At 42.6% G+C, this 12,337-nt stretch overlaps 1 protein-coding gene across 1 annotated transcript in view; it reads left to right on the top strand.

The window, feature by feature from the left end:
* ZNF592 (zinc finger protein 592) overlaps positions 1–12,337 on the top strand; it is a 38,492-nt gene that overhangs the window by 12,135 nt on the left and 14,020 nt on the right. Inside the window, exons 2-4 of the mRNA XM_062501316.1 lie at positions 5,425–5,603; positions 9,938–10,114; positions 10,899–11,058. Of these exons, the coding sequence (XP_062357300.1) occupies positions 5,425–5,603; positions 9,938–10,114; positions 10,899–11,058 (516 nt within the window). The remainder of the gene's footprint in view (positions 1–5,424; positions 5,604–9,937; positions 10,115–10,898; positions 11,059–12,337) is intronic.

The following is a 12,337-nucleotide window of genomic DNA, read 5'->3' as shown; positions in this document are numbered from 1 at the left end:
GACAAACTTTACATTTCGACTTAGTAAAATCTTATTTCCCGTAAGCCAGACTCAATTCAATCTTCTTGCAGTCAGAGTTCTGTTTGCTCTTTCCATGGCATCCTCATTATCAAGCTGCATATGCTGATTAAGTCTGCAGTACTATCAGTCTCATTTGCATTACCCATATCCACATTTTGCAAATTCAGAAGTAAGCTGATTTGATGCAGTATTGTCTAAGATCTGTGATACTAGTGGATTTTTTCCTTTGCAATTCCACTTTGTTTCTCTAAGCTGTCAAGTTTCCAGATTTACACTAAAGCCTTAACCAGAGATTTTTCCATGCATAAAAAATACATTTTGTGTTTATTTGATAGCCTTTGTTTCCAGAGGTAAGTTTTTATTGGAGTGGCTTACTGAAGCTTAAGTATCCTGCTGTATTGGGATGATTGAGATGTGTGTGTAGGAGTTGGTCTTGGTGCAGGTCTGAGAAGGACACTGGATTTGGGAGTGTTGAAGAGTTAGTGAGGTTCAGGGATACAAATACAAAAGGTCGATGGGAGGAGGTTGGATGCAGCAGTGAGGCTGAGGATGAATTGATGTGAGGTGGGAGTGAGCTGAAGGTAGAAGAGAGAATGGATGGGAGAAGTTTGAGATTAAAGGGTGTCTCATGATCATATCCTTTGGCTGAAGAGGCAGGCTCCCTCAGTGGCATTGGCTCCTTAGGCTGACAAAATTGCAGCCATAAGGAAATAACAATAGCTGTTGTGCTAATTAGGATGGTTAATGGTTAATTAGGATATAATCTCTACATTAGGGTTCTAGGTTTTTCTTCTTCAAATGAATGATCTTGAGTTTCTGTTGAAGGGGTGTTTTTCATCTGTGAATTGAATACATTAATGCAATGATATGTGGTCATTTAGAGAGAACCTGGGCAGGAGTATAGTTCAGTTATCACAGTGACAGCAGACTCAGTTCTCTGCCCACTGCTTCTCCTCAGGTTGGTAAAACATTGTGTAGCAGTGCTGTAACCTGGATGGTTTAAATAAGTCAAAAATAGCACTCCAAGCCTCTGGGGCTTGACTGTAGTGTGGCCCACAGTCACCCTGGAAGGATGTGGGAAGGGGGAGCACAGGGAGGCAGAGATGAAGGCATGCCAGCTGTCCTCTCAAAACCAGTACATTGTACACTGTACACCACTACAGTCAAAGCATCCCTGCTGAGGGATGCAGGTTGCTGGCATTGATCCCACTAAGGGAGAGCTACTGAGAAGTTAAAGGTTAACTTTAAGTAGTAATTGGTCACTATTTTTTTTAATAGCAAGAGGATCCTGCTAATAATCTCTGTCTGTGATCCTTTGGCTGTCCCTGCAGCTCTGCCTGAGGTAGAAAAATTACAGCTTGCAAAAGGCTGGATTTGGGAAGAACTGGGGCTTTAGGGCACCGCTGTCAGGGGATCTTTGGTTTGAATGTGTTAGGGGCAAGCATTCTTTAAAATATTAACAGTTCTGCAAATACAGTTTCTGTTCCCCTATGACTGTTTACCTTTGAGTCCTTAGTAATACTTTTTTTTTTTTTTAAATGAAGCTCCATGATGATCATGTCAAGTTGGACACTTGTAGTCTTGGGGCAGCTCTTAAGTAGATGTGGACTTCATCACTTAACTCTGGAACAGCAAAGAGACTAAAACTGCTGGAATGTTTCTTTGCTCATGCCAGTTCCCTTTCCACAGGCACTGTTTGGGGCAAATTGTGTGTTACTGTAAATGCTCTGATTTGCAGACACCTCTGTGGCCGCAGGATTGGGTTTAACAGACAGACTTTTTTTGAGTAGTGTATTTTTTCATTATGCACTATATCTCAGTGAATATTTAATTTTTTTCCCCTTTTGAAGAAGCTAATAAGTAAAAATGGGAATCAGTTCAAGTATTACAAAATGGCTGAGTTTCTGAGCATTTGTCTGTGTGTGAATGTGACTTGTGGAAGAACAGCCCAAATGAAATGTGGCAGGCAAACCAGAATTAAAGAAAATTTGTAATAAATAACTCTTGATTAAAGCGTAGGCTATGGGAGTATATGAAAAACACAGACATTACACAACTCAATTCTGTCCTGGTTTAGAAATAACATGTTTTAGAAATAACTGACTAATGAATGTCTCAAATTGCTGCCAGACTTCTTTGAAAAGTCATGGAAAACTACGACAGAGATAAAAATGTGACATCTGGAACAAAGTTATAATTTCTTATATGAAGCAGAAGAGTTGCAAAAGGAGGAACCACTCTGTGTCCAAGACTAAGCTTTGGTGGGGAGCCCAGCATGGCTGCACATTGGCTCCTGACAAGTGCAGCAGCTCCTGGTGCAGAAGGGATGAGCAGAACCTCCTGTGATCCTCCTGAGCAGGATGTCCAACCTCGTGTCTTCTGCAGGTGTTGAGAAAAGGTTGAGTGTGAGCAGGAAGATACCAGTTAGGTTTTTTTTTTTTCTCTTGCTGTTACCTCAGCTCTAGTATGTTCCTTGCTTGGTTCATTTTATTACCTCAGCTCTGCACATCCTTTTTGTAGCCAGCCCTCATGGTCAGCCCTTATCTGTAACATGCTGAGTTACTGAGTTATGATCATCAGTCTTTGCTGTTTAACTTTCTCAGATACTTAGAGGTTATTTTGAAGAGCCCAAATGCCAGCAGAACTTCCTGGGGACTTTGCTCTGTTAAAGGACTGCTTATTCTTTTCTTCTAACCGTTTACTTATTCAAGCAAACTCCCATCTCCTATGTGGTGGTACCTTAGTTTCCTCAAAATCCTGTAGTGAAGGATTTTGCAAAGGTGTTTGGGAAGTCCAGGTAGCCTGAGCCATTGCAGCTTAGATCTTCCTTACCTTCCTACCTTACATGTAGTTGTTGGCTCCTCTGGAGAGCCTGGGTTCTTCCATGTGGCCAGAAGGGAGAAGCTGCATTGACTTTTCCCAAGTCCAGAAGTAGTAACACTGCTTAAGGATGAGAGTTTCCTTATACTTGTCTCATCTCTCTTCTTTGTCTATTTACTGCCCAGTGTCTTTATTCTTCCACAAGACAGTCTGAATTTGGAGGCTTGGGCTGGTTTATGTTCCCCCCGGTGTGTGGTGTCAGTGTAGGAATCCTTCTAGCTCCTTCTTCCATGGTGTCTGCAGGAGCAATGAATTAATTTAGCCTTATCCTCACTGAGTCTTGCTTTTTATTCCCATATCATGTGTCCACACTTTCTGGCAGGCTTTCTGCAAGGCATAAAATAGATAACCACAATTTTGGTGCCTCTTGCTCACAGTCCCCAAACTTTTCTGCCCTGTGTTAGCATGGTTTTAGTCCCTGTGGAGCTTCTCACATAATGCAGGAGGTGACAGGAGCTAGCTGCTTCTCTGACATCCCCAGGCAGCAGGCATGGAGTTCATCAAATACTGAGTGGTTTTGGCATAATTTAGATCTAGCACAAGAACATGCAGGGTGGTGAAAATTCAGGTTTTCAACACATGCCAATGGATTTTGAGAGCAGTGGGTATGACATGCAGGGGAGGAAGAGGTGAGCCTCAAACTGACTTAAAATCAAAACTAAATTGACTTTGACAAGGCAGGATCTGGAGAGCATGTTTCTCAGTGCATTGCTAGAGCAAAGGTGCTTTCAGTTTGTGGTTGTGCTGACTCTGTCTTACATTCTAGTTGAGATCACAACAAGAAGAGTCCCATTTTAACAATGCCAGGGAGATAAATTTTCCACTGCAAATCTCAAGCCAGTTAGAAAAAAATGTCTTAACCACAATTAAACTCCTTGTACTTACTACTTACTGCTCTTATCCACTACAAATTTACTGCTTATTACTTACTTCATGTAGCTCTTACTTGGGGATTTGAAAGTGCATTGGAGAATTAAAGGTCCTGCTCAGCTTCTTGCAGAGAGATCCTAGGGGCTTTTCTGTTTCTCATTTTCCCATTCCCATGGCCCATTCACACTGTTTTTCTTTGCTGAGATTAGGGGACTTCTGCAGCATTTGCAGTATTCTTGAGTTTCCTTTAATTGTGTATGGGTGTGTACATGGGGGTCCTGCCATGTGGTTTTTCCACTCATTTCTCTCCTTCCTGGAGAAACCATTTCTCCCTTAAATTTAAGTTGCGACATATCTCAAATCACGTTTGAAGCTTGTCATGTATTTGGCAGTTTCTGCAGTTTTCACTTTTGACTTTTTTTTTTATTCCCTTTCATCCCATGCACCTTTCAGATTTGTCATAGCTTTGCATTTTATTTTAAGTGATGCTTTTGCTTACCTTCAGGGTATTTGACAGTTTGCTGGTGGATGTTATGTAGTGGAGCATCACAGAGGTGCTGCATGAAATAGCAATGATACAGAAAAGAGAGTTGGCCTCTGTCATGACTCTCAGCATGGCTTCTGTCCCATGTTTCTACCCTGGCTGCCAGCAGTTAAGTCCACAGAAATTATTTAGTTAAATTACTTTATTTGATAATCCACAATTGGCTGCGTACTGTTGTTCATTCTTAAGTTACAGGAGTGATTTTGCATGGGATGATAAATGTTGGAGGACAGTTTTTGCTCCTGGAGGGCTCAGAGTGGGCTGGATCTGCTCCAGCTCTACTCCTGCTCAGGCATCCAGTAATGTGTATCCTACAGAGGCTGAGTAGCTGCTCCTGGGCTTTGAAGGAGTACAGAGTTGAAACACCTGTGAAAAGGAGCACAGGTTTGACAGCTGTTGAAAATGGGATGATACATCCACATAAAAACTTTACATGACAAGTAAATTATGCTTCTGCAAAGAGGTTTCGATAGTCAGCATTAGTGTAAAAATGAATTTCATTAAGGATGAAACAGGGAGAGGAAGAGGCTTTGCATTATTTCTAGTCATCATGAAGTTTCTGTAAGAGAAACACATAGTTTGTGGTCTTGGCAAGTTCAAATTTCGTCTGATACAAAGAAATTTTGCAAGAGACACAGCAGTGTTTTTGATGGGGAAGGTGCACGTCAGTATGGCACTGTCTTCAGCAGCAGATGTTTGGAGTCAGGCTATAATTTTCCTTCTTTTTTGTGATGTTTTGGTGTGAGATGGGCACTTGTTGAGAAAAGGGCTCTCCTCAAGTCAGGAAATGAAAGTGCTGAGCATTCAGAACATAGAGCTAAGAGGTGAAAGGGTTTGCTTTCTTTTTATTTTTAATGGGGGAAAAAAAGAAATAAACTGATGAAGATACGGTTTAAATATGGAACTTTTATTTTGAATGGTTAACTGTGGAAGATGTTGGGAAAAGATGATAAGGAGACTAGTTAAAGAGCTTTGTGGAGTTGATGCTGCTTCCAGAGGAATATGCTTGTGCTTCCTTTAAACCTGGAAGTTTTCTAGGGTGAATATGGGAGGAAAAAAAAAAAACCCAAGTAGAGAATAACTAACTAATGTAACCTTTCTTCCATCAGACGTGTCAAGTGTGCCAGATGATGCTGCCCAACCAGTGCAGTTACTGTGCCCACCAGAGGATCCACGCTCACAAGTCCCCGTACTGCTGCCCGGAGTGTGGAGCCGTGTGCCGCTCCGCTTACTTCCAGACCCACGTCAAGGAGAACTGCCTGCACTACTCCCGCAAAGTTGGCTTCAGGTGTGTGCAGCTCAGGCTACCTGGGAAGCTGGGATTTACACCTCTGCAATTTGGTTGTGCTTTTGGGATTGTGGTTGTCCCTGTCCTGGCTGTGCTCCCTCCCAGTTTGTTTTGTGTGCCTTCTCACACACACACACACACCCACACACACCCACACACACACCCAGACACAAAAAGAACATCCTTGACTTGGCATAAACACTTCTTAGCAAAAACCAAAATATCACTGTGTTATCAATGTTATTCTGAATCCAAAACACATAACTGTAGCAGCTACTGAGAAGAAATTAACTCTGTTCCATCTGAAATCAGGACACCCATCCCTGGAAGTGTTCAAGGCCAGGCTGAACAGGGCTTGAAGCAATCTGGTATAATGGAAGGTGTCCCTGCATATGGCAGGGAGTGGATGGGATGAGTTTTAAAGTTCCTTTGAACCCAGAACATTCTGTGACTGTGAGTTGTGTCTTACAGCTGAAATGAAAGTGGATGTAGCTGGAGCCTGGCGTGGTTTTCTGCATGACAAAACACATTTGAAATGGGAAATAATTGCTAACTGGATTTAAGGGAGGTTTCTGAGAGCAGACATTATTTTGTGGCGTCTTTGAGCTGAAAAGCTCTTGTATTGAATTCATGTTGCAGCTGGATGTCTCAGGATTGATACAGCAAAAAGATTACAGATCTTAATCCTGTAAATCTCCTTAAGGCTTTAATTTATATTTATGTCAATTTGAATGGACTGAGGATGTGTGCCTTTATGAGAAGGGCATTGATTATTTCCTCCTATGCCCCTGCAACTCTCCAGACATTTTTCATGAGCTGAGTCAGGTGGAGAAGGCTCCAAAGGTTCTGGATGTGTTATGATATCTTCTCTCCAACTAAACTGCTTGTTCTAATAGGACATTCCTTTCCCTACAAGCCTTCCCTCCTTGGCATGTTTGATCACCTGAGCTGCAGCACAGCTCTAAACACATGATGATTTTTGCTTGGGAGATGAGACTGGGTGATCTTTTGAGTTTGCTTAAAGTTGGGTTTTTTCTCTTGCTTGCCATTAAATGCTCTGAGTTTTCAAGCAAACAGGGCAATTTCTGCTCTTGGAGATGTTCTTTTAAGATGTCTGCAAATTCAGGAAACTCTGCTGTGTGGTTTTGTCTGAATCACACTGAGGTTTTCAAGGGCTTTTTCTTTCAACTGTGAAGACAAGAAGCACATAACAAACTGATTCTGAGTTTAATTATATACAGATAAGGATTTTTAATGTGGGATCTGATTTGAGGAGACCCAGCTCACAACAAAGAATTAATTCCATCACATATTAAATGGCTGTGACACTGGGGCTGTTTGAAAATGAGTTAATCTGGGAAGGAGGAAAGCTGGAGGAAAAAATGTTTTCTGTGAGATGGAAAATGAAAATGGAGACGTGAGAAAATTAACTTGGGTTGGTGCAGTTCTTGGGACTTCAGTGGCACCTGGGAATCCAGCAACAAGAGCTTCCATCTGTCTACAGATGTCATTAGCAGATACCTCCTTTCTGTGCCAGGGACATTAATGAAGATCTAAACAAAGGCAAAGCTCACAAATTATACTTATGGATTTTTTAGCTTTACCCAGCTTCTCTAAAAGCTGAATTTCTTTGATTTCTCCTCTGATTCACATCTACTGAAGTTCATCTGTGAAAGCTGAGTCCACTAGACTGGTCAATGTCTGGCTGTGCCATCCTTGTTATCCTGACTGTCTCTGCTGCAGGGCTGATGTCACTGACATTGTTGAAAACAGAAGAGATAAATTTTGGTAGCAGAACCATATCCAGATAATCTGTGGCATCTGCCCTGTAGTCATGGAGTGACTACATTCTTTTCTTTCACATTTCTTACTTGCAGAGCTGAAAAGGAATTCTTTAAATCTCTCCTGGGATCAGCTTGACTTTCGCTGCTTCTCTTTATGTCCCTTTTTTTTTCTTGAATTTCTGGAGCACAGGTTTGGTTTTGTGATAAGTCCTTATTCTGTCTCCTTTTCTGCTCATATCCCTATGCTTTCAATTAAATTTGGGGTATAGTTGTTTTAGTTAGAGTTGAGTCATGGCTAGTGATTGCACTGAAAATTAGAATGGTCTTCTGCAGTTAAAAATGAAACTCAGCAAGATTGTCCTTAATGCTACTTTCTTCTTGGCTCCAAGTGTCACCTTCCACACTTTATCCAAGCCTCTTCCAGCTGTCCAATATGGGACTAATTTTTCTGCTTGGTGCCATTTGGAGAATTGAGGGGCTAGAAGGTGATGGTGTAGTAAGTGTTCTGAGGTTTAAGATAAAATCTTGTAGCTGTTATCTCCTCTCACAGGATGCTTTCCAAGACTTCTAGCCAGCCCTCCTTGCCCTCAGGGATCCAACAGTGCTGGGGATGATAGCAGGATTTGCAATTTGCAGGTATTACATGGCAAGCCCCTTGACATCCTCCATCTACTTTGTTCAGCTAATGAGTTTATCAGACCTTGTCTTTCTGGCACTGGGATTCTTAATTACAATGTGGCTGTTGTTTATACTTCCATCTACTGTAAATTAAATTACCTGTGATTGTTTGACCCTGAATTAGTGCTTGTTTCATTCCTCATTCTTAATGAAGTACTTCAAGCATCAGGCAGAACCATCTCTTTTTAGTTCAGGGGGTATTTGTGGAGGAAGCCAGTTGGATTTTCCAGGATTTGCCAGCCATTCCTTACTGCCAGGATTAGTTAGGATTGTTCTTCCATTTATAATTGGGGAATGCTTTCTTTCATAATAACCTGGTTCCTGGTGTTACTGTACTAGGAAGTCTCTCTCCCCGTCTCATGTGTTTGAGAATCAGGCTTGAAGGCAGAACTACCCCAGCAGAATATCTTCGTGCTTCCCCAAAACTGACACCAGCTTCTGTCACTGCTTCCCTCTCAAAATTTAAGAAAGCATCAATTTTATGTTTTCTTAAAAGTGGGGGGGAGAGGGTTTGGCTCCTTCAGGCTGGCTTCTGCCTAAGAATCTTTTGAAGTGCAACTTCAAAGCCTGGGCTTGTTTCCTAAATGCTGTTGGGAGGCTGATTCAGAGGGAAGAATATTCCAGCAGCTTGTTTGTTTTTGATATGGGCTTGGAGCTGTTCCAGTGCATGATAGCTGGGGTCCATCTGTGCCAGCAGTGCTGAGCACAAGTCCTTGAACAGCACTGTGGACAGACACAGCCCTCAGGGAAAGGAGGGAAATTAAGGGAAAACCTGTTTATAAAGGTGAGAAGGTGCATCATCCCTTGTGCATCTCTCACATCCCACGAATACAAGGTTGGCCCCTGCATTACTAGGCTGAGCTCCCCTGCTCTAACATCTGTCCATGCAGTGCAGGTTTAAGCAGAGTTCCACTGGTGTCATTTTGATGGAATATCCTTGGGAGAGGCTGTTCTGGTCCCAGATCAGCAGAGGTCCACCTATGGGATAGCAAACTCTGCAGCTGATGTGCTCGAGGCAGGTGAGGACAGGTGGCTGCATCCTCACATGCCCTTGTAAGTTGGAGTGTGGCATCTCTCAGAGCACAGCAGGCAGATCTGGAGAGGAGTGTTAAAGTTAAATGAAGTAAGGCTACTGATTGTTGCCATCTTGTGGGAATATTAGGCAAGACCTGTCACAGGTGTGTGGAGGAGAGGCAGGCTGGGAACAGTGGGGTGGCCCTGTTCTCCTCTTGGCCTTGTTTTCAGCTGCTGAGAGGAATCCTTTTCTACTTCTCCCTCTCTCTTCCCTGAGCACCCAGACAGCCCTTCCAGACAAGCACTTTCTAGGCAGCACCTGTATCTTAATGATTTTAATGAGCTTTATCAGTTCCTTGGGTATTTCTTTTGCTGTTTTCAGTATCTTTGTTGTTGCTGTTGTGATTTTTCTGGAGCTCGGTGGAGTTGCAATTGCTAAAGATTTCCAGTTGGATACTCTTTATTTTGTGCTGGGAACTAACTGGTGTTTGTGCTGCTTTTTGATCTCATCAGGTACTTTTACTTTAGTCTTTCACTTGTGCCCTGTGCTGGAATTTGCTTTCACAGGTACAGGGCTGTCATTCTGTTGAACCACATCTTTTTTCTTTTCCGGGTTGTTTTAGTCTCTGAAGATTTCTTTTATAGATCTTGTTTGCTTGTTGCTAACATTTAGCTGTGAGTTCCGCCCAGAATTCCTGTATCATATTCTTCCTCGACTCTTCCACATTAATATGGAAGAGATTGAACCGATTGAATCAGGGACTCACCACAGCCTGGCCCTTCCATCTGTGCCATTCCACAGGTGTGATGGAAGTGGTGCTGTGACTGTAACTCAGTTCTTTGTCATGCCTCCCCCAGGTGCATCCATTGTGGAGTTGTCTTCATGACCCTCGCCATGCTCAAAGTGCACATCCACGAGAAACATTGTGAAGTCTTCCACAAGTGTTCTTTTTGCCCAAAGGCCTTCAAGTCTGCCGAAAGCACCATGGCTCACGTGGCCAGCCAGCACCCAGGAGAGCCTCACAAGACTACTCAGTAAGTGTTTTGGCTTTATGTCTTCTCCTTCACTGGGTTGCTCCAGGATTCCCCCTTTCCTTCACAGTTTTTTTCTGGTTTTAGTTTTTGTCCTTGTATAAGATGATCTGCTGCTTTGTCCGCCAGCAGGGGTCTGTTCCAAACCAGAGCGTGCTTTGGTACAAACACGGTCTTCTGGGTAGGAGGAGAGGATTTTGGTCAGGCAAGAGCTAAACGTCCATAAAAGAAACTTTAACTTACCAGCTCTTTGTCCAGCAGGACCCCCAGTGGCACCTTTTGGTAGATGGCTCCAGGGCAGCTGCTGCATCTGGCACTCAAAGGGAAGAGGAGAGTTATCCCAGGCAGTGTTGGCCCCAAAAATCACTAGAGAGAAGCCTCTTAATTTTTCCACTCTGTAGCTTTTCCCTCCAAGGCTTGAGCTAGTGCTAAAAATCTGTGCTTTAAGGGAGGAACTATGGAAAGGTGGGATTGAAAGCAGTGTGTAGCTGGCTTGTATGCTTTGTGTTTGCTCCCATCTGTCTGTGCTCACACACACAGAGTTATGCATATGCATAGAAGTAAACTTATTTTTAGCAAGCTGTGGTATGTGCCTGAGGCATTTTGATGTTCTTCCCAGTTGAGTTACTGGTTCAGTTGTCCACGTGGATGTGTATTGACAATACATGGAGAGCACAGCTCTCCTCAGAAGTCCATCCCTTTCTGGAGTTGCTGAGATAACTTTTATTATTTTTACATTGTCTTCTTGAGGCAGAGAGACTCAATTTACTTTCTTTCATTGTTTAAGGGTGATCTACAAATGCTCTTGTGAGATGGTCTTTAACAAGAAGAAGCTGCTCCAAGAGCACTTCCAGCAGAACACCACCAAGTTGTTAGTGGGAGTGTTTAAGTGCCCACAATGTCAGCTGGTGTATATGCAGAAGCAGCAGCTAATGCAGCATGTTAAGGTAGGTAACTCTCTCCCTTATTGGTGCACAATCTTATTTTTTGAGTTTGCTGAGACTGTAGATCAAAAGTGTGAGGCACGTGGGTCAAGAAGTGGAAGATTCTTGAGGAATATCTTAGCAGAAAATACAGACCACAGTGATTTACAGGAAATGTCAGTGGAATGGTTTGTGTTAGTCAGTCTTAATGCTGGCAGTTCCTCTCATCTAGATGCATTTTAGTTGTGTGACAAAAACTTGTTTTTACAGGTAAATCTCTTTGATTTTTAACTCTTCTATTTTCACAGAACCACAGAATCATAGATTGGTTTGGGTTGGGAGGTACCTTAAAGCCCACTTCATTCTACCCCCTGCAGGGACACCTTCCACAATCCTAAGTTGCTTTGGGAAACATCCACTGTGTTATTGAACACTTCCAGGGGTGGGAAGTCCCCAGCATCTTAAACTCAAAGAAAGTAATTAAATTCATGTGGCAGCTTTTTCTTCAGTTAGGAGATAGGAATAATTAATCTCTGCCCACAGTGTAACTGAATTTATATAGTGAAAGCTGAATGTACCGTTTTGGGTGCTCACCTGGAGAGCTTCGGCCCCTTTGCAGCTGCCTCAGTGGGAGGTTATGTGGCATTTAACAGCCCGATTCCTTGCTGCTCTGAACCACCCCAGACTGCAAGAGGGGACTGAGAGAGACAGAAATTATTGCCCTGGAGGTACCAGCCCTTACAGGTCTGATTATCCCATAAATGTAAAAGGGCTACATTTTTCTGTTATCTTACTCAGAATGTTTTTATGTTCAGTGTCTAACCACAGTCTACGAAAATCCTCTCAGAAGATTTCTCAGTGGCATTCTGAAGAAGGCTTGCAGTCTTCTTTTTCCCTTTGAGGAGGGGAAAAAAAAAGCGCTTTTTTTTAAATCAGTGACTTTATTTTGTTTATAAACTTTGTGACTTTATTTTGTTTATTTTGTTTATACTAACACTGAGAAAGCCAGAAGATTTGTTAGCTCATTCCTGAAAGCAAAACCCATTCAAACCTCCTTCTTTGCTCTCTCCCCCATGTCTTTAATTTGCAAATCTGGAAGTGCTTTGCATGCAGTAATGAATTACAATTTGAAGCCTTCCTGTGAAGCTGATGATTGCTAATCTTGGTGTAGTATAACTAGGAAAATAGAGATTAAGGTTAGTGTAACCATGCTTGCTGAGGCGTGGTGGGGGGGGGGGGGTCAGTGAGAGAACAGGACACACTCCTGAGCTTGTTCAAGGACATCAGTGTCAGTTTATTCATG

The sequence above is a fragment of the Cinclus cinclus genome, chromosome 13, assembly GCF_963662255.1.
Source record: "Cinclus cinclus chromosome 13, bCinCin1.1, whole genome shotgun sequence".
In the NCBI taxonomy this organism is placed as follows: domain Eukaryota; kingdom Metazoa; phylum Chordata; class Aves; order Passeriformes; family Cinclidae; genus Cinclus; species Cinclus cinclus.
The sequence above is the reverse complement of the archived record's forward strand: the minus strand, read 5'-3'. Positions and strand labels throughout refer to the sequence as shown.